This window comes from Anguilla anguilla, chromosome 9 (genome assembly GCF_013347855.1).
Source record: "Anguilla anguilla isolate fAngAng1 chromosome 9, fAngAng1.pri, whole genome shotgun sequence".
In the NCBI taxonomy this organism is placed as follows: Eukaryota; Metazoa; Chordata; class Actinopteri; order Anguilliformes; family Anguillidae; genus Anguilla; species Anguilla anguilla.
Window position 1 is genome coordinate 42742278 of NC_049209.1, and position 22892 is coordinate 42765169.

At 39.9% G+C, this 22892-nt stretch overlaps 1 protein-coding gene and 1 long non-coding RNA gene across 2 annotated transcripts; one reads left to right on the plus strand and one right to left on the minus strand.

Annotated features, from left to right (window-relative positions):
* Positions 1–55: 55 nt before the first annotated feature.
* On the minus strand, positions 56–13101 carry vkorc1l1 (vitamin K epoxide reductase complex, subunit 1-like 1). The gene is made up of 3 exons (XM_035433180.1): positions 12792–13101; positions 8591–8700; positions 56–4110 (listed from the first exon to the last, which is right to left on the minus strand). The coding sequence occupies exons 1-3, from the start codon at positions 13019–13021 to the stop codon at positions 3884–3886; spliced, it is 567 nt and encodes a 188-aa protein (XP_035289071.1). The 5' UTR covers positions 13022–13101; the 3' UTR covers positions 56–3883.
* A 2587-nt stretch (positions 13102–15688) lies between these two features.
* On the plus strand, positions 15689–16890 carry LOC118236198. The gene is made up of 2 exons (XR_004767000.1): positions 15689–16006; positions 16551–16890. It is a non-coding gene; the product is annotated as an uncharacterized LOC118236198 (long non-coding RNA).
* Positions 16891–22892: the final 6002 nt, after the last annotated feature.

Sequence of the window (22892 nt, forward strand, 5' to 3'; positions counted from 1 at the left end):
ATGTTTCTCCACGGAAAGGAGTAAAGAAGACAGTCAAAAATGAAAAGGAAGATGGTGGCTTCAGAGGGAATGTTTTAATGGTAGACCACTTCCACACGACAATGACACGATTTTAATGTTCACCGTTGTCATCACACGCAACATTTTGTCATATACAGAATCTAATGGTGGATTTCATCAATTGGTTTTTCGTGTTTGTGTCATCCTACCCATCATGTAACACTTTTCCATGTAAGAAAATACAGCATTTTGAACAACATATTTGGCAAATACAGAAGCAAAAACCTAAAAACAGTTTTCCTCCACAAAAACTGATTTAAAAAAAAAAAATTGACGCTGACACATGGAATCCCCAACCTCCAATCCTGTTTGTTGTTTTTTTCCTAATAAAATAACCTATAGTGTTAAGTCTACACAGCTAAAGGGCACAGTAAATTTAACCATAAATGCCCCTTCTTATAACATTAGGAGAGAAATAAACTCTTTACTTAGTCACAGTTGACACAACAAAAAAAGGTCAGTTTAAACATTCTTGGAGTTTGAGACAAACAAAATATTGACATGATTACTACTAAAAGCAAAAAAAAAAAAAAAAAAAAGAAAATTTTACAGGAGCCACTGTTTTTTTGAGACAGTTTGATTGGTCTACTCTATAACGACATCCATTAGGAGCAAATTACATGGTGCTGGGGGATTTTGGGTAATCGGACTACACCTTAAAAGGGTGGGCGGGACTATCGGCGGCCATTTTCTGCTGCGTAAGGAATGACTGTCCGGGGCCCAGTCAGTGCAGAAGGCACATTCTGTGGTATCACTGGTGCGACCCCAATCACCTGCAGTAAACCGGATTCCTCTCTCGCAAAATAGCGATACCATACTTTTACCACACATTTAAATAAATACAAAATTTTGCTGCATTTATTTGTTCGTCTTAACAGTATGACTTTTTCCAGGTGAATCCTACAGGAAATTTGTTACACATTTTGGTTTGTCTGCTTGAAAAAGAACCAATTAGATAACTTTGTACCATTTTCCACCACTAAACCCATCACCTCTTCTGCAAGACAACCCAGTACAAATAACCTCATTGAAAAAGCAGTAACCTTGTATTAACATTTACATTTCAACATTGACCTTAAAACCATAATGGTTTATGTCCTTTTTATCACAATCAGTATTACACAGTCCCACAGTATTTGAGAGAATTCTCTGTAGCTACCACCAGCCTTCTTGCTAACAATTGCTGCTATGCAAATAAAATAATGGCACAAATTGCTTGGGCATCATCGACATCAAGAATGCATTGTTGGCAACCAACTCACAAGATCCACCATACATGTTTGCGTCAACCGTTTTGTTTTTTTAGTATACTTTCTATGGTTTGCTTTTTATTATTGAGAACCAGTTCAAGAATGCTAGGTCCCATTCACAGCACAGATAACATTTGTATGGAGCGTGATCATGAAAAGATGTGAAGTTATTCCAGACCTATGCCATAATGTCATTTTTCAGAATTTTAGCTTGCTAGCCCTATGTGCTTGAGAAAGCATATTTTCAAAAGGGATTTCTGAAGTCATTCACTAACGCACAGGGAGTTGAAACTATTGGGTAATAAAAGCAGGACGATGACAGGTAAGTTTACAGTTGTTGCCTCATTATACAAGCCTAATAATCAGTTTGAGCTTTGAGCAGATTGACTTTATACGTTTATTTATCTATTATCATGATCACAGTGTGTACATCATTTGGATGAAGCAAAAGCTTAGCACTTCCTTCTCATCATGCAGAATTAACTCTTCTAAAAAGTCAAAACTCTGCATGGAAAACTAAAATTCTTTCTTGAAACAACCTGTTGAGAAGCCAGTTTTTTTTACCATGCCAAAGTTCTCTGTGAATAGCACCAGCTAGATACTGTACCCCTTTTATTAACAATATACATTAACTTCAACTCTCCAATATGATCGCCCAGCCCATGGAAGGAGAGTGCATGTGTACATACGCATGGACAAAAACTGACAACCACCCCCCACCCCCCCCCCCCCCCGCCTCCCCAAACAAAATTTAACTTCACTGTAATATACACAATTTTAAAAACATTTTATGAGTTGTGGGTCCATAAGTTTCTCCTCCATTTCACAGAATTTATGGGCAGTCACATGAGGTTGTTTTATCATACATGTTGGGCGGCAATGCAGGGTACTGGATGAAGCGTTGGATGGAAGGCTGTGGGCATAAGCCAGGCTTTCTGGCTGTGCCTGTACGGCAGGTACTAACAGACAAATCAGTTGCAGAATGTGCAAGATTTAAAAGTGACTATAAGGGTGTCGGTGACCAAACAAACAGGGCTGTTGGGTGGCGTATTCTACTAAAGCACTTGACTTCAGTACAGTGATGCATCCCATGGTCTGGAATCATACCCTGACTCTGCCAGTGCCTACAGTGGTCAGCAGCCCCATGGGGCAGCAAAGTCGTCTCTCAGGGAGGTAGGGTTTCAGTCAGCAGGTTATCCTCGCCTTATCGCACGCTAGCAAGTCTGCACCAGCTGTGCCAGGAGTGCCTTCACCAGTACTAACAGAGGATGTTGGACCAATGTCGGACTTAAAATTGTGACCGGGAATTCCAAATAGGGAGGAATAAGGAAAGATGGGGGAAATAATGAAATCACAGCAACAGCATCTTACGAAAGAAAGTGAACTTCTAATTTTTTGGCCTTGGATTAATTATTCCATAAACTGTTCAACTGCCTGAAAACTTGAATACTATGAAAATTACCACACTTTTTTTCCCCAGTAAGTCTACTTAACTTCAACAGGAAGTCATAGATTTGTACTTGCACACTATGACCTGTGTTCCTCTCCAGGTATGATGTCAGGAATGCTTTACACGTGTATTGATTCCAAAAGAAAGGTGCCAAACTGGAAGTTCCTCTGGTCAACATCTGAAGTCTGAAGGAGGACTAAAACAAGCTTCTTTTTTTTTTTACTCCACTGACTTCTGAGGACAGACAGCTGAGATTGGTCAGTGGGCATCAATCGTCCATACAACTCAAAATAGCATGCCGTGTTCCTTGCTTTGATTTCAGAAATTAAGATGGTTGCACACCAACTGCAAATACATTCTGGTAATATTCATCCAGAGGACTCAAAAATCTGTATATTTTTAACGTCTGTTTCAAAGACTAAAACACAATCTAGCTTGGAATATTGCTAAGCCGCTATTTACAAAATTGCAAAAAAAATACACATTCTCCCATATTTTATATTAGTGGTCCTCTTCACAACTTTCTGTAAACAAAAAAAATTATGGTGTTATTCCATTTGATCTCTTTTCAGGGAATCACAATTGTGAATTATGAAATAACTCCATGATCATGCATTTTTTTAATCCCCACAATTCAGATCCTTTAGATTTACGTAAAGCTGAGATCAACATGAACTCATTTTTCCTATCCGTTTCAAGTATAAACCTTTCAAGTCCCGTTCTCATCTTTCAAATTTCCTTCTTCAATGGTAAGATGTCCTCCAGTCAAACTTCATCAGTGCTTGCTCACTTTATTCATTTTTGTTGTTTTTTTTTTTTTTCCAAAAAGCCCATCCCTTATGAAAGAACATACTGGGGAACAAAACAGAAAAACACAAAAATAAAAGGAAAAAAAAAAGTTCATTTTATGTTTCTTTAAATCCTTCCTTTGTATGCACGGTACTTGTGATCTCTGTCCCCAAAGTGGTGGCATTTTTTATCGTTTAGATTTTTTTTAATCTGCAGAATAAACATTGTTTGGAAGCAAGGTCTCCTGATGGCGAGTCAAAAGTTCAGAGGTCACATTTCTTTTTTTGTTTGTTGTTGTTTTGTTTTACTTTCATTTTACCTCTTTTGCTTTTGTTTAGTCTTGCTTAGCTTGGAGTTGCTGCTTCCAAGCTTCATTCAAGTAAACCAGTCGCTTGTAGTTGAGGACAAACAGGATGAAGTTCAGTGCATACGTGGTGATGCAGACGAGGCAGAAGTCCTTCAAGACGAAGTAGAGGATGTAGCCGAGGTACAGCGACCCCACGACTGACGCAATGGACGTGGTCATGAGGATCAGTGCTGCCATTGCGCTGACGGTCATTCCTGCAAAGGCACAGAGGTCAGGACAAGGTACCACACAAAGAAGAGGGACACGCAGCACCACTACAGACAGTATCGCCAGCGCTCAGGGCAGTGCTACTGAACATGGCTAAATGCGGTACTACTGTGAAAGATAAGTATTTATTTATCTATTTATCTACTTCTTTCATCCATTCCAATTTAGATCCTTTTTGAAATGTCCCGGATCAATATTTTCAAATACCTTCGTGAACTTTTAATGTTTCATGTTCCCTGTGTGAAGGGATGTTCATCCCAAGAAAAACTAATTACAGGCCATGGTTCCATAAATACATTAAATAACACATTTTTCTGTTATCTAATGACAGGCCAGAATGAGCCTCAGCTTTCAGAGCACAAGCCCTTTCAGACATTCAAATTAGAAAGTGTTTAATAACTGTATTTTTTAAAAACATATTTCACTTACTCTACCACAGAGGTCTGAGAAGGCCACGAGAACAGGACCATGAGACGAATCACAACACCTCACGCCACTTGCTTGGTGACATTTTTACGCTTCAAGTTCACGAGCATTCGCGCCATCCATTACAAACGTGAACGCAGTAACGCACGCGACCGGGTCTGCGCGGTGCTCGCCTGACCTTTAAATGTCCGGGCTCGTCCTGCAGCAGCAGACCGAGGGAGGGGTGTGCAACGACTGTCAAGACGGACTCTTCCGTTTAGCGAGGGGTCCATTACCGCACCTCAAACCATACCCTACTGTCTTTGGCCATCGCACTTTTGCTTGAGAGGAGGAGCGTGACCTTTTCCGAAACCCGCTGGCGTGAAGCACCCCACAGCCCAACGCAGAGCCAGATGTGAATGGTCGCTTAAAGGCCTGGCATTCTGGAAATAGGGCAAGCCTTTGATGCTGCGCAGGCTCGGTTCAAAGTGCTGAAATTTCAAAAAGCGGTGGGGCTGGGAGGGGCGCAGTCAGGAAGTCACGGTTACAAATTTGGTGCGCAGAGAAGCAGCCGGAACACTGGATTAATGATGCGCTCTTTGGCAGCGGGATTCCCAATTTGTTCTGTGAAAGGCCCTTATCTGTCGGCTCCAAATTTTATTCAGAGACACTGAAATGTGAGCCTGGGCACGGGCACGGGCAATCTGAACTGCTAAATTGATCGACGCAGCAAAACGTGAGATCACCAAGTCTACTGAATGGCACTGCAGGGGAAGCTGAAGAGATCCTAAAGCAAGCCATACACAGAGCAAGCAACCAAGTTATCACGTCAGCTTTTGACAGCCCCATTTAATTTTAAATGCTATCCCTTCAATTTTCTTGTTTTCTTCATTAAACCACTTCAGTGAGGACCACGATAATGTTTCTTGCACCTCATTTCACCTGGTTCACATTTCCTTTTTCCAAATTATGCTATCATAGTGAGGCTAATACATTTCAAAGGCCTTTTGTTGGGCACCAATTAATTTATTCAGCCTGTGGGAAGATGTTGGAAGTCAATATACCAATCGTGAAAGGAAGGTGAGTGGACTAGCCATACGGTGACAAATACTGGACTCTTTCCTTATTCCAGAAAACCAAAAATAAACACGCAAGTAGGGATCTACTTCAATCATAGGCAAATGTAACTTTTAACACCAGTCCATTGTAGGAAGAGTTATTCCGTTAGGCTGGCCAGATCTCCTTCTTTTCCCTGGACAAGTCCTTTTGGGACAGAAAACGTCCATCCAGGCAGGATTTCCTAAACGTTCCTAAAACTGTCCAATTAGGTTTCCTCCTTCCATAGACCATGCATAAATAAAGAGCCCAATATTAAGTTAATAAAGCCTGCCCACTCCTGTACTCTCTTTTTTATTTTTTTTATGGTTAACCTAATTCAATAGTTATTTTATGCAGTGCAATATTAAATGGACACATAAATGGCTCATAATAACAATGGCTCCATGCCTCTAATGCGTACCCTATCATGTGACACCGTGCCTATTTAAAGAGAGCGTGTAACACCCACTTGCTGTACCAGCTGATATGGGTTTCAGAAGCGAAAACCCTTGGGCACGTGCAAGAGTGCAAGGTTTTCATCCACAGAACTGACTGGAACTGCCTCGCATAACTGTAGCATTCCAAAGATGAGGAAATCAGTCTGAAACCAAGTCGCAAAGCCAACACCCAGAGAGTTCCATAGTCCCGCGACTCTTTTGAAAGGTTCTGGTGATGAAGGGGTTCACAGAGACACACATTGCCTACCATCCAGAGATTCTGTTAAGTAGCATAACAAAGTCAAAACAAAGAAGAGCTTGTTCTGGATGTGCACGGCCCTTGAAATGCGTTGGTTAAATGAATATGACCGCAGCTGAAAGAAGAATATGAGCTTTTATTTTTGCCCTGGGCCAAAACAGCATCTTCCGTTCACCTCAAATAGGTCTCTTTTTTTTTTTTTGGGCTTTTTTCAGCTTTATTAGACAGAACAATGTAGAGAGACAGGAAGAACAGGGGAAGAGAGAGGGAGAGACGTGCGACAAATGTCACGTGGTCGGACTCGAGCCGCCAACGTCGCGGCTCGCAATGAGCATGTGGATAGTGCTCTACAGGCTACGCCACGAGACAGCCTTTTAAGGGGCTATGTTAACAAGTCTCCATAGGTTTTATGTATTTTGTATATTTACTTAGAAGTATGTCTGACAGTCAAGTGTACTTTTAACTACTTTTCATGATTGTCAAGTAGCATATCAAGTGCATACCCAATATATAGCCTAGTTGCGCATGTCTACCCCTGATATACTTTTCCTATTTTTTGCCCCTAATTGTGCCTCTTGCATCCCCACTAAGTTATCCATGCCAGTGCAAGAATACAGCATAAACATGCATTAATCCAAAGCACTAACCTACCACCCACTGAATATTTTCCACATTATAGACCACAGAGTACTACAGGATGTCTAACGCTGATCAGTGGAGAGGAGCATCTCTAACCGACCACAAGCAGCAATCTGTGGGCAACCACCTGAACGAACTATTGCAGCTGCAGTGCAAGGAACCGTGGCCGACTAACTCAGCCTGGCTGACTGTAACTCGTATTGGCCAACTGTAACTTGTATTGGCCAACTGTAACTCGGCCTGCCCGACTGTAACTTGTATTGGCCAACTGTAACACGGCTTGGCCGACTGTAACTTGTATTGGCCAACTGTAACTCGTATTGGCCAACTGTAACACGGCTTGGCCAACAGTAACTTGTATTGGCCAACTGTAACTCGGCCTGGCCGACTGAAACTCGGCCTGGCCGACTGAAACTCATGGCTCCTGTCACTCTGGACACATCGGCCGAGAGTGCTGCACCTAGCTAAACTGGCGGCTCTGGGTGCAGTGGTGCACCCTATGATCTGGGAATTTAATCCTGACAGTGGCGGGGAGGCCCTCAAGAACACATACCTTCAGCCACAGTGCCAAGTGAGGCTAGCACATAATAGCAACTCTCATAATCAGATACCAGCGGTCTGACTGTGGCAGCTGTGTAAAGTGTGCTATCTTTCCATCCAATGGATGCACAGGTCAGCTGCGGATCCACAGAGTAAATAGTGACGATAGCTGGCTGTATGCATTTTGGAGCATAGCTGCAGCAATAAAATGTCTAGCTGTTGCAATTGGGCATTCTAAATTTAGGACCGAAGAATAGGGAAAGTTTTTTTAAACAATGTTTTAAAACCAAGCTGTTTAATTAGGTGAAAATACATGCATTTTGGGGAGGAAAAATCCTTCAGGTTCATAGCTGGAAATTGTTTTAATTGAAATTTAATTGTAAATGCTTCCCTAGTATCTCAGTTCCTTTACAGATGTACACTGCTAAAGAAACCGACAATGTATGCCAAAATAGTAAAGCTCTTCTCAACTCTGGCCACTTGAGTTAATTCTTGACTCTAAGCAAGCGTCTGTCCTGTTCTCCTGAAAGAAGAAAGCTTACTTCAGACGAGCTGTGTCAACAGGCTAATCGGACTTCACATTTCTTTGGCTCATGTTTCATCCCCCCCATAAAAACACACACACACACACACACACGCGCACATGCGCACACGCAAACACACACACACGCACACACACACATGTATACACGTGCACACACGCACACACAAACACACGCACATAAACATGCACACACACACACACACACACACACACACAGTAACAGGTCCACAAAGAAAAGCAGAAATTTGCTGTTTGCAGAAATAGGCACATTGAATGTGTTTAAAGAAAATTATACAAATGCCTTTTTAAACATGGAATATCCGTGTGAGGTCACAAGCCACACTGCACATGATTTCAGGGCAGGGCCTCACAGAAACCAAAAAGAAGAAACCATTCCACTCACACACCCAATCTAGAATATTCGTGTTTACTCACCTGACAAGTAAGACAACCCCATTGCTTACAATATTCAAAAGAAAAATATGAGTTTTTATAATGTTTAACTTTTTTTGCAGGTGCTCACTGCATGACAAACCAAAACTTACCTAGTAACAGCTGAAATGCATAAAAGAAAATTCCATAGACGCTGTTTGGCTGGTTCATTGCACTGTCTTTACCAAAGATTGAGCCCAACAGTCCAAACCCTCGACCCCACCTGAAAAAGACAGAAAGGTAGTGCAGTGTGTTGACGAATATAGAACATAATAATACACTGAATATATTAGAAATCTTACTTTTATTTATTTTATTTTTTTTTTTAACTCTTTTTAAAAAGAAGCCAGTTCAAAGGATCAGAACTGGGAATTGAAGATGTAACACAAAAGGAAAATTAGTACAACTAATTTTAGTAGACAGTTTTTCAATATTGCATTAAAGTACTTCTGCTATATGCCTAAATGCAAATGCAAGTTATGCAAGTACAGTACTGGTCTAAAATGCACAGAATACATTCAACTGACAAAACAGAATAAATAAAATGTCCATACTGATGGCAACTCGGCCTGAGGGCAGTTATGGTCCCCTTATCACTGGCCTTTTCACTGGGAACTTTCCTTTTCTGCAAGGAAATATGACCCCCACACAGCTCTGCTCCAAATATAGACTGGATAAAACTATTCATAACAACAATAACTTTGGTCATGAATAATTCCAGTCTCAGTGGGCGCTGCTCTCCACTAAAAAGCTAAGATGAGGGTCCCTCATTAGTTCTCTTGGAAAATGTGAAGTTTGAAAAAAAATTTTACCATCCACAGAGACCAAAGTTGCTTCTCTTGTCCCAAATTAGAATAAAGCACATGGTTGTCTACGGCAAACTCGGTCTCCTTGTTTGGGCTAGCCAAAATCGCTTTAGCCTGCAGTATATTTGCTGTGTAATGAAGATTATTAACTTTGCGGAGAGACCTTAAGTAAGCCTAGTGCTGTGACAACATGCAGCCTGTTTTGAAGGCCTTGCTCTCTGCCACAGTAATATGCTCAGCCAAACTCGAGCACCAGCACACACTGCCCTGTCAGTGGTCATGCAGACTCAGACAGACATATACTTCTTTTTGTCTGAGGCCACCGGTAATACAGTAGCACAGAGACTGACATAATTAAAGAAGATGTATTACATGCAGTGGTAAGGGGTAACAAAGAAGAAGATGCCTGCACTGAATTAATTGCTTCCAAAAATGCTATGTTTAAATGCTAACAATGCTTCAACCTGCAAGGCCCTTTCTGGTACAGTTAACAAAAGCAAAAAATTCAAGCAAAGGATTTACAGAACTTGCATAGCAAAAGCACAGTACTGTATACAAATAGGAAAATAGCTTTCTGTAAAACTCCAAAAACCATTGAATAAAATAACATGATAATATCTATATATAAACGAGTGACTCAGCCCAACCATCAAGCCAGAGTGAGGGTTCAAAATAATGTGTAACACTTCAAAATAATCCATAAGTTTACTGTGCAAACTTCCAGAGGTGCTTCAGCAACTGGAGAAATCTCCAATCACAACTGGGCATTTCGGGAAAATGTTCTCAAGATTTAATTGATAATCCCCCCCCCCCAAGTTCTACGCCATATGATGTGCTGAAGGTCATTACGGCTCTTCAGACACCATGAAGACATTCACTGCATGCATTCCTACCACAGGCACGCATTGCGTTAACCCACAAATGTCACAGCTACAGACCTCAAGAAATCATAACTGAAATGTTTGGTAAATCTTAATTGCGACGAAACAAAAATGAGTGAAATGAAAACGGCATCATTTCAGGGCATGTCCCTGAACAGCTGAATAGACGTTCAACTTGTTGCTCTTGCACCATAAGCTATTCAGTACTTCACTCCATCACTCATGGGGGTTTCTCCTGACAGCGAAGTTATCATTTTGGTTTCAAACAATGAATTAGCAAATGCCTGAACAGAGTTGCAAAGAAGCACTTGGCGATATACAATAAGCATCATACAAATGGTATTAAAAGCCATCCATCAGTCCTTGATATTTTGCAGGAAAATATTTAATAAAAAATACAAAGATTTACGTTCATATAATTCTGACTATGCAGTCATGGGCAAGCAAGGAGAAAACCTGACTGAAAATAAACCCTTGCGCTTATGTGGATAAGCAGGGCGATCACTCTGGATCAATATGGCATGCAGTCAAAGAGCAAACCTTTCTTCGGTCCTCGGGTTCAGTTCTGATAATGAAATGGCCTGTCAGTTCTTTGGGGCTTGAACAGATTTGTATATGACCTTTGCATGTCATGCGCCACCAGGTGTAAGGAGAGTTAATGACAGTGATTTATAATGCAAATTATTTTTGGTTTAAGGGTGCCAAAATTTCCCCTACGCAGTTCCCCACCGCATCAGCAAAACCCCGTTTTGTGTAATGAAACTATATGGGATTTCTCCCCTAGCCCGGGGCCGCGCCACGAATTGTGGAAATAAGACCATTTATTTTTTACCTACGATTCGAGGCTGCCGTCACATGACAGCCTTCCCTGAGCTGAGGGTGCTTATGAAACCGTTTCCGCCAGCGCCACGGTTTGCATGACTCCCACACCACACGTGCTCTTCCTCTTTCTCGTTCCCTGGGGGGTGAGTGTCGAACGTAACGCAAGAGAGCCTGTCGGCCAGTCCAGGATTCGACTGCATGCAGCCCACAAGCAAAGTCTCCCCGTTCCGCAAAGTTTACTCAACAAACCAATGGCAGTTGCCTAGTCTAGGATTTGCCTTGGGAACTGCACCATATGACTCCTGACTAATGAGAGAAAGTAGCCCTGTACCTGAACTATGAAACAAACCCAATATCTATTATTATCAACCCAAGACATATTCAGGCACCCAATATGCATGAATGCGAAATGTTTTACTTAGCTGACACATAAATAAGCATGCTGAATTCTCAAACTATCCACACAACAAAAATACGCAGGGGATAACAGATCATTCTTTTTTACACAGTCTTGCTCCAGCATCTAACTTGTTATTGGTTAGCTAGTATAGTCTTTTTCATCCCATCCTCGTCATTTAATTCCAGGAGATCTTTCAACTGCCCTAAGGCAACATGTAAGCCCATGATCAATCACTTAGAATAAACTGCATTTCTGAGGCACAAACTAACCCTGCACGACTGTTTCAAACTACAGCATATTAATCTACGGAAATATATTGCAGTTCTAAGACTATTCATCCTGGATAAAATTTCAAGTTACTAGTTATGAGAAATTTTAAATGATCACCGTATGGGCTGTGATAAAAACGAATATATACAGTGATACGAGTTTGAAAACAACTACTCTAAACTCTGAGTATACTATTGAATTTAGCAGTCAATAAAGATAAAATAATACGCAAATGTATAGCTATCTAAAATGCATAAAGTACAACTCATGCAAAACCTGTGTGGGTGAGTGTGTATAACACACACACACACACACACACACACATATATATATATATATACACACACACACACACACACACACACACACAGTACGTGTCCAGCTATTCCAAATATTCGTATTACTGAAGAATGCCTAAGCAATGACTGTCTCCAGTCAATGCGAATAGCACTAAAAGAACTATCGATAACGTTGATTACAGGGTATCCATCCATTCTGACGTTGTAACTATCCATTAATCTAGCTGCTCACAGTCTAAAACCTACCTTTAGTTTTTTTAAATGACGACAAACACACTGTGTTAATCCATTAATGCAGAACATGCCCACATATATGGGCTGCTTTATTGCTAGCTCTTTAGCTTCACGCTAGTTGGCTGTCAATCCATTCTCTCCAGCTAACCAGCTAGCTAGCTACATTTAAGCGAACCTAAAACAAAAACAGTGGGTTTTGTGAAGTAACGTTATCCAGCTATCGATAGCTCCACTGGTGGATCATTATGAACTAATATCGCCATGATAACCACATTTCAGGGTGGCCTTTGAACAATGCTAGGCATTATGTAGCTGAATTGCTTGCTAGCTTGCAAGCTAGCTATTCTGTCTTGCTAACCAGCTAGCTAGCTACAATAAATCAAACACAGTGATCTGAAATACGAGTCGTGCATTGTACACGTTACAAGATTTCAGAACTAACTACCATATAATGAGAGCAACACCAATGGGGCAACATCAATATGAACGAAATAATTTTGACAGGGGAATGATGCCACCAGACCCCCCTCCAAATCTCATTCAGTCGCTCATCTGAACTCGCACTACCAACAATCACCGCCGTTGTACTGAATTCAAATTACCTGGAGGAGAACACTTTAGAGCAACTCATTGAGTTGCTCACGTCGCACATTGCCTTGTAATTCGGGTCCCTCGCCTTCTCGCTTTCCACATGAAAGGCATAAAGTGAGAGCAGGATGCCCAACAGGCAGACAAGCAGCCGGGCTATTCTTTCCCATCGAGGGGTAGACACTCTCAGGACGGGCGCCGCCATCTTTCTACGGCCTTGCTTGCACACGCAGCCGCCTACCATTGGGGCTCCGGGGAGCTGCGACGTGGAATAGCGTACGACGTGCCACACCGCCAGGGGCGTGTCACCCTGTTCGACTTTTCTTGTCTACATGAGCTGACCAAGCCTTCTGTGAAACGCGGAGCTAGATAATAGACTTTCACACTGACCCGGAGCTGGAACGGAGCCTAATAGGCTGCTGGTCTCTGGAGCAGAGGTTGTGACACAGCTCCACTACTTTTCAGAGAATATAAATCGATTAATCTGTAGCTTGTATATTGCTTTAATGTATCCAAGTAGCATTTTTTATTTATTAATATGAATAATAATAATAATGCAACTAGTCCTGTTACATCTAAAACAGGCATGATACTTCATTGCTGCCTTTCATCAATGAAACATAACGATTCTCCAGGCATACTGGATTGATTGAATTACTTTTTTCATTCTATAAATCCTATATCCTGTGAGGACATGATTTGTCAAATTACATATTTTAACCCAGGAGTACACAGTTTAATGGCCAAAAGTGTTTTTCTGGAAACAAAGGAAAGATTTTGGGAGGTAGGGCTTTGTCAGGTAAAGCACAAAAGTGTGCACTGACCCCTATTTCAGATCAGGACAAAAGACATTTGGCCAAAACATCTCCCCTTATCATTTCTAACATATAAAAAGCACCCACATTTCTTAAAACGGTCAGAATATCATCAGCCCGCACTCTATAGCTGGACACACGACTTAGACGGTTGGCTCTGGTATAAAGCTGCATGCTTCTTTAAAGCAACTCTGTCACCAGACGCCTTCATTTTTCCATTGATTATGTGCCAAAAGATGATGGCCACAGCTTTTGCCATTTTAATAGCATTGTGCACAACACACAAGGAGAAGTGAAATCAAACGCAGTCACAGTTTTACCACTGTATTGCACTTCATATTTTAATCATATGTGCCAGACATTACATTACAGGCATTTAGCAGATGCTGTTCTTTAGCGGAGCAACGTATGCAACTTTTTAAACAGCATTTACATTGCATCCAATTACGCTCAAGCAATGGCTCACCCAGATGTTGTGATGTGCTGTCAACATAATGGCTTCATTTTGTGTGGCTTTTCCTCCAGGCAAAGAAACATTGCAAAACACCGGTGAACCAACATAGCTACTCTTTTTAGTCTGATACTGCATGGTTTATTTAATAACACTATTTGGAAAACACTTTTTCCAAGTTGAGTATTGATATAATGAATACCTAATGACTTTCTAAGGACAATTTTCCATACTTGGATGTTAGGTCGTGGCTGGTGAAAAGAAACAAAAGCTTATCGGTTTTTCCTGAAATTTACAGAAAAGCAGTGCGTGAAATTATCGGTGAAATGCTCAGGATTAATATCTAGAAGCTTTCCAACTTCAATAATTATAATAGAATTGCATTTAACAAAGTGAATTTAAAGTCAATAAAGCATCTTCAAGCATACTAGACCCATGCAAGTATTGTTTTAGAAGTTGCACAATCAGAAATGGAAACAAGACACACCACTTTTTAAGTACAGGGTACCTCAAAGAATGCTTCTTTCAATCTGCATGTAACATATTTGAACCTTTTACAGATGGATAGTCATTGTTAAAATCTGTCATAATACTGTAATGCATGTTAGTCATCCTAAGAATTCAGCATAATGGTATGAACTGGTGAGAATAAATCAATATTGAACAGAGTATTTGTGTATTTAAGTCATGGTGTTTCCAGATCTGAGACAGTGGTAAGACCAGGTAAAAGCAACAGAAGCTGGGAGCATTGTGGAGCTGTACTACTGCAATACCACTGGATGGCAGTGTAGATTTGACAGCAGAGTACTGATGTGATAAAAAGAGAATCTTCAGCAAAAATAATATTTAGCATGGTTTCATACCTATATACATAGAATAATAACTTGACCAAATATTCTTTGACATAAACACTACAGAAACCCATATTTTTCATTTTCATTCCTTCTTGTGCTCATAAAGAAATTTTCTTTCTTGGGCATGGTGCAGGTCTGCCATGGTGCTTTGTTTTTTGCATTTGGAATTAAATGGCAAATTTTTACCTTTGAAAGAATGTGTTTAACGTCATTGCATTTGAAGTAACCACAATGTATTTTCTGTGTGTAATTACTAGACAAGGCCTTAAGAGGCCCTTGCTGCCCAATGTGGGAGCCATCTGCAGCTTTCATTTCAAACTTCTCCTCTCACCTCCCAGCTGTACACTGCCTCCGGCATTTCAAAAACTCACCATGAGGACAGCCATTAAACAGGAATCTGCTTCACAAACGGTATTATTTCCAGACAAAACAAGTCCACTGTCATGTGTTCACTTCGTGTTGTCAAAGTGGATTAAAAACAAAGCAACATAAACCAAAAAGTAATGTGTTGCTTTTTGAGATTTATGCTCATATTTACAATCATGATATGCGCCGTGGTGTGTAAAATAGCATTAATGCATTGGTCGTTAATTCATCATTACGGCTCAACCCATTCGCTGTGCATACAGAATTCGCCCGTCAATAGTTCATAAATATCCGTGTATCTTCGCAGACACAACGCAACAACACAAGCCCAGAATACTCAGCCACATCTCGCCCTATTTTCAGCTAATCAAACGGCACTATTTATGAAAAAACGAACATGTGACTTCTGCGCCTTTAAGGAGTGGCTAGTATTTGTTTACATACAGTGAAAGCTGAGACTGTTCGTTTAGGCTAGTTTAGGCTGTTTTTATTTCTGAAAACATGGCAACAGAAATTGAGACATTGGCATTTTTCGAAGAGCAACACTATGATCGGTATGAGTACTACAATATGAATGAATACTCGTGTCATGCACGAGGGAAAGGAAGAACAAAAAGGGAGATTGAACTGAACACCAATCGCCATTCCCCTGCTGGGCATGAGCGGAAAATTGCAGAAAAATATCATAACAGCGAGATAAAACGCAGAAGAACAAAAAGTTGTTCTTAATGGATACCCTACAGGTAATACAATAGAAATGGAGTGCGATGTAGCAAGGCGAAAAGTATGCGCTTTTTTCTAGAACATTTGTTCTAAAACTCTTGATGCAACATGTCTTTTGGTGAATACTGTTATTGCGCAATTGCACAAAAGGTGTCTGATCCGCTGGACGCCGTTCGCTTGCCATTATCCCTTTTTTGTACGGCTGTAACCATCTACTAATTGTACCTTTTGTAATACAACAACGGGCTGCAAATTAGTTAATGTATTTTACATAAATCTGGGTTATGTGATTATCGTTAATATGACTGCATAGGATGAAGGTATCATGTAGAATTCCCAGTGGTTTTGCTTTGAAGGAAGCCAGGGGTATGCTGCAAAATCAATATTACTACTGTTATGATTCAAGATTTCAAGCTGTGCGCTTGACAGTAGAAATATGATAATTGTTAGGACATGTTCAAAGGTCAAAAATGTTCTACAGGAAAGCAGTTTTATTAGCTAAAGTGTTCAACTTAATGAAATATGGCTCATTACAAATTGCAACTGTTCTTTTTTTTCCTTTAGTGTTGATGTTTGCACAACGGAATCACGGACTGAAGAGATGACCGTACTGTACCCTCCTTGAACTACTGGTTCAACTACTTGGTTTCCTGTCCCAAGAATGGAGCTTGGAGACTGTGATGCATCTTTGAATCCTTAAATCCTGTTCCTGAGAAAATGTCCTATTCGTTTTCCGCTTCATGTGACTAATGTGGCCTGGAATGGGCAGGTGTCACAAAGGTGTACAAGAACAGGCAATATGCATGGGTGTAATTTAATCTAGCTGACATACTTCCTGGAATCTAGAAGTTTCTGACAAGGTCAAATGATTTGTCAATAAATAAAGAATACATTGATAAATTAATATTTTCGTTTGTTTTTAAATACAAATCATAAAGGAGATGGCACAGTTCTTGACATCAAAATACACAGAAAAAAGTTAGCTTCTTTTGTTAATTTTTTTTCTTTTTCTTTTGGCAACCTTTATTTAGGGTTTTCATAGAAAGTGGCAAATCCATGTAACTGCATCTAATATACTTTAAATGATTAACAGATTATACAAGGGGAAATAAATCCTTAAAAGTGTTACTTTTGTGTCCTTGAAACATCACCAATATAAAAATTTGAAAATAATTTTAATAAAATCGACGCATATGGTAATATTAAATAGAATCTCCTAAATATTCAATTTTTATGTGCTTCTCATGTATCAGTCTAAACTTGTAATCTTTATTGTCACATTAAGAATGTAGGATTATGATTATTTCCAGCCCCACATGAGAGAATTATATCCTAAATGTAGGCTACTTTTTAAAAAATAGAGAAACACTTTAGCAACCACATGGTGCCAGAAGAACATTTAGTTTTCCCATTGGGATTTTTAATCTGAGATTATAAGGAGCGCCCATCTTCATCACTTGTTCGTATTGATTCCATAGAGGCATGTATCCGATGGAACTCGCCAAAACTATCTGCATATTACCGCCCATTAAACGGATAGTTTGGGCAGGCATCCTCGCCGGATTCAGTGAGAACCAGCATCAGGGTCAGGGTCAAGATAAACATCTGACAAGAAATGACTTTGTAACCACCTCCATTTTCAATGGTAGCTGAGTTTTCGCATCCGCAAGGAATGCTGGGATAGTTGGCGATGTGAGGCAAGTGGGCGGAGTGACCGGAAAGACAGGGAACATGCCATAACGAATCAGATTAAAGATCCGATGTGTAAATTGTCTCCAATTTCAATCTTTTCCCTCATTCTACATAGTTCAGTTAAGGAACAATCATTATTTATTGCTGTGTGGGGATTTCCAAAATATACGATCAATATGCATTGGTTGTAATTCAACTACTTTCAGTGTGAAGTAATTGGTAGTATGTACAGTTACGTTTTCAGAGAGGTTTCTCCAACACTTTGTGCATAGGTAGTCTGTTTCAGGACTCAAAAACCCCCAGTTGTAGGTCTGGTAGTAACAGAGACATGGGACATATATTGAAAATAACACAGCTGGATAATATTGTACATTAGGTGGCAGTGTCCTTCACTTAAAGGGGAACTGCACCATTTATTTCCCCATGTTACTTGGCCATAATATGAATAAAAGATCCGGTTCCAAACTTCAAAGTCCATCCTATAGCACAGAACCACCACTTCTGCATATTTCGACTAGCAAGGTGAGGAAAAACTTGTTAGAATAAGCAGTCAGTAGATTACCAACATAAAAATGCTGAAATGTTGTTGTGTGTTGGGTTGTACAAATAACCAAGCCAAGAACCCAGATTTTAAGTTTTATGTCCTCATGTGCAAAAAGACTGAGTTAATTGTAATATATAGTGATGTTGTCGCTTATTTCCAATTATCGATAAGGCAACTCAACTGTTTTCTGCGTTGTCATACTTAATGTGTAGCCAGGTAACAGCAGCTACCACTTCCTGGTTGTTTACAAAGTCAGTAACGTTACCATGCTCTTATACCATTAGTGGGCCAATTTGGCAAGATCTCACTGGTGCAGGAGTACGATGCAAGTATGCATTTCACCTCTACAGCAATGAAAAGACAGGATGGTCTTGCATTTAAAAGTTCAGGTGCCTTACTGATAAATTGAAATTAAGCGACAATATTACTATACATTATAATTGTCAACATGATCATCATCATTTTTATATTATCTCAATAGCAATTTGCCTGGGAAATCAATAGACACGATCTAGCTAGCCAGCCACCTAGCAGTACGATGTAGTCTTGGCTAACTAGCTAACTGAGGATACTAAGTATTTATCTAGGTAACTAATGTGAAGCTACCTAACTGGGTGATATGTTTCATTCATATGGTTTCAGTTGCTCTCACTGGATAATTGCATCTCTCTCACTCAAAAATTGCTTCCTCTTGCGTTAGTTTGACTGAATTTTGTCCACAACGGCGCTTCATAGTACAGCAGTGCATTGTGGGTGTTGAAGTAACAGCAGAAGTCTGGAGAATATTGTTTTCAGAGACTTGGAATTTCTCTATCTAGAAAACACCATATCTTTGGGTGCACTTCTCCTTTAAGAAAATGCAATGGTTAACAAAATGGACGTTAGATTCTTCAATCAGCATGTGTGCAAGTGGGTGTCTTGTGTATTTTTATTTATTTATTTATTCTGGGAATAATTATTATGTTCTCTTCACTGGAAACCATATTCTATATATGCATACGATATAAAGCAAAAATATATATTTGTAATTGATAATTGCAGAATCGTGTGTGTTGCTTTTTAACATTTTTTTCTTGTCCCTTTGTCATGAATCCTTATTTCAATGATTTTTTAAATAGTGTGTGATGAAAATAACAAGAACACTTTTTGTCATGGGACCATGTAGCATTTATTTCCAAATATGTCACTCAATGATCACTTTCACCAAGCACTTTCATTGTTTGTCGCCTTGTTTGTCCTCCTCTGTGACTGCGGGTTTCTCTTTATCAGGACAGATATCTGTAAATAAAAATAAAGACTGTTGTCAAACCAATAAATATCTGTGTCCTGTTACATGTAGCTGTGTAAACCGAAATGCGCATTTTCTTAAATCTTTTTTCTCTTGATTCAGACACAGGTGAGTCTGTGGGCCTGTAAGAGTATATTGTTTTGATTGTCTATGTCGTGCAAATTTTGATGATGATTAAATCTCTTGGTTGTGCAAATTCACTTCTAAAGCAAATCTGTTTAGTTGGATATTTACTACTGCAGTTGAAGTACACTGTGAACAAATAACTACATTAATTGTATACACGAATAACAGTGTATATAATTACATAATGTATAGTATATACGTATAGTATAAGGCCTTATGCAGCCACACCACCATGCACTCTGCTCATGCTGAATGGCTGAAACTAAGCAAGGGTGGCCTTGGTTTGTGCCAGAGTGGGAGACCACCTGGGAAAACTATGTTGCTGCTGGAAGTGGTTTTGGTGCCAGCAGGGCCTCTTCCCCAGTGCAGTGAGGGGGAGACTGTGCTGTTGGAGATGCTGTCTTTAGGATGGGACATTAAACTGAGGTCTTGACTCCTTAAAGATCCCACAGCACTTGTTGCAAAAACCGAGGTCCTGGCTCACTGCGGTCATTAAAGGCCCCACAGCACTTGTTGCGAAGAGTAGGGGGTTCCCCGGGGTCCTGGCCACATTCCCAACCTGGATGTCTCAAACTAGCCACCTAATCATCCCTTGATTTAATTGGCTAAAGGAAATGTTCTCTCCCTCTCCACCTTAGCTAATGCGTGGTGAGCATTCTGGTGCAAAATGACTGCCGTGCAACACATTGGTGGTGGGTGCGGTGAGTTCCCACTCATCACTGTGAAGCCCTTTGAGGGTTCGGAAAAGTGCTATGTTAATACAATGATTCAATTAATGCCATGATATTGTCTCACAATAATAAAAATAAATCACAATCAAGCCGACTTCTTGGAAAATAGGATATAATGATTACAAAAGAAGAATAGTATGTTTAAGGCTGTGAACAGAAACAGGAAGGGACAGAAGAGGAAGGCCTTTATGTGACCTAGGTCCTATGAAATTAAATGAAATGTCTGTAAATGCAGTTTGCACAGTTTAAGATGAAACTCGTAAGCATAAGACATAACACGTGAGCAGCAACATAGTGGTAGTGTGAAAAATGAGGTTAAGACACTATTATTGGTGGTTACAGGCCTGTCGTATATGGTCTTATTTCAGTTATTGTTCAGTGGTTATTACAGGGCTGGGTAGAAACATAACAGATGAAGTAGTCACTGACCTAGCTTTCCATCATATTTGAAGCTTGGCTGTGGAAACTTCAGGCACTCAACTTGTTTGCGGTACATCTCCAATGCAGACTGGCTCAGCGTCTTTGTTCTCCCTGTAAAACCATTTGTGGACAGAGCCATGTAATATCAGGTTGATTGCCCGTAGAGCTAGCATGAGACTGGAATATGAGAGACTGAGACAGTTAAGAGATATGAAAAATCGGCAACTTTGCCTTTAAGTCCTGTGCACTGATTTAGAACCCCTTTTGCATTGTTCTGATTTTCATAAATGCCATTTTAAACAAGGCACCTGATTTCCTTTCACTTAATTGTGTCAATCATGGCAGTATATATCCATTATATACTGTATTATGTTAGCATTCACATCACATTGTAACATAAAGGGTAAGTTCAATGGCTGCCTCCAGAGTGGACATACCAAAGATATAGAGTGACTTGGTGATGTCCCCGACCTCCACAATGATACAGCTCAGGACAAGGCTGTCAGGACCGGCAGGCAGGATGATGCAAGTCGAAGTGCCATTTGCATCTGAGGAGGAGAATTAGCTTTACAGAGCCATCTAAAATGCATCACTGATGTATGTCATCAAGTCATAATTTCATTTAAATACACTGCTACTTTGCTTGCCTATCTAAAGGTCTTAAAAAAAAAAAAAGGCCTACCTCATACTGCCGTATTGTATTCTAAAAATACAACAATAATAATAATAATAATAATAATAATAATCTACCAAATTATTAGATACATTTTCTGGATGTCCTTCCACATACCTTGATATTGTCATAAAATATAGCACAGTGCTGTGTAAAATTATTTGGCTACAGAGAAAGAGAGATTATGTAGTTAACCAATAGCAGTTAAATGAGTGTTGCAGCCCAGCTGCAATCCTTTTCTGTATCATGTATCTTACAGTTAGCTGTGGAGAAAAACACAGGCAGCACTAGCTAGAAAAATCCAACTGATAATTTATTATATACAGTACATGTATGAAGTACAATGAGCACCAACGTTTCAGCGACAGCCTTCTTCAGCATAAATCACTGACACAGCGAGCCTGCAGCTTCACTAACTATTTGCTTCTACTTTATCAGAAGCGCTCGGAACATCGTGGTCTAAGGCACCAACCCACTGTCCATTTTACTTGCTAAATTCCATCAAATATCAGTGTACCCAGCTGAAAGCCTGATCAAAATGGCCTCCCTGATCAAATGGCCACAAGTGTTTTTGTTAAAGGCAGAGAGGAATCAGACCTGCCATAATAGGAATTTGTGAACAGATTTTTGAGGAATAAAATAGATTTTCTCTTTTAAAGCACCTTAAACGGAGTCCAAGAGCAAGTTCTGAAAATGGGAAAGACAATGACCAGAAAGCATGGAATAGGTCACTGATTACAGGGGAATTTCACAATGGGAAAGCAATGAAGAAGATGAAAACAGATAAGCCTATTTGGTTAGTATGTTTGCAGAATTATTTCTCATTTCCATACTGAGGGTAAATGTTCATAAGAAACAAGTTTTTCTCTAAAGATTTTAAGGTTATTCACCAGCCTTTCAAATATAGACAAATTGTTTTTTATGTGAGCCGTATAGTCATAGTAATTGTATGGTTTTTCATGTGTTATTCATGAAATGCTTATATAATTATACTTACTGACATGACAACATAATAATTTACATCTTATAAATATCTTGAAATTGTGCTGGCATGAGTGTGTGCCACAGTATGTGTGCCAAGGAGTTCTATGCAAGTAAAAATTCCCATACACAGACCCAACTACGATCTACTACAAAAAAGAGGGATGCATAAGTATTACTTACATAAAACATGAAAGGAATTGTCTGAAAAAGTCATATTATGAACAGAGTACTGACACTGTCCATTCCTGCAATTGAAAAGGACCCATTAGTAATTAGGAACGGTGAAAGTGAGTGAGGAGGGTTGCCTTCTGCAAAGTGATGTGAATGATGTGAAGCCGCCTACATCATGTGTCTATCTTTGATGACAGAAGTGCCATTATGTGACATGACAATGTCTATAAAGGAGCCGTTCACTGTTTTCAGTATTGTAGCGTATTCCTGGTGATCT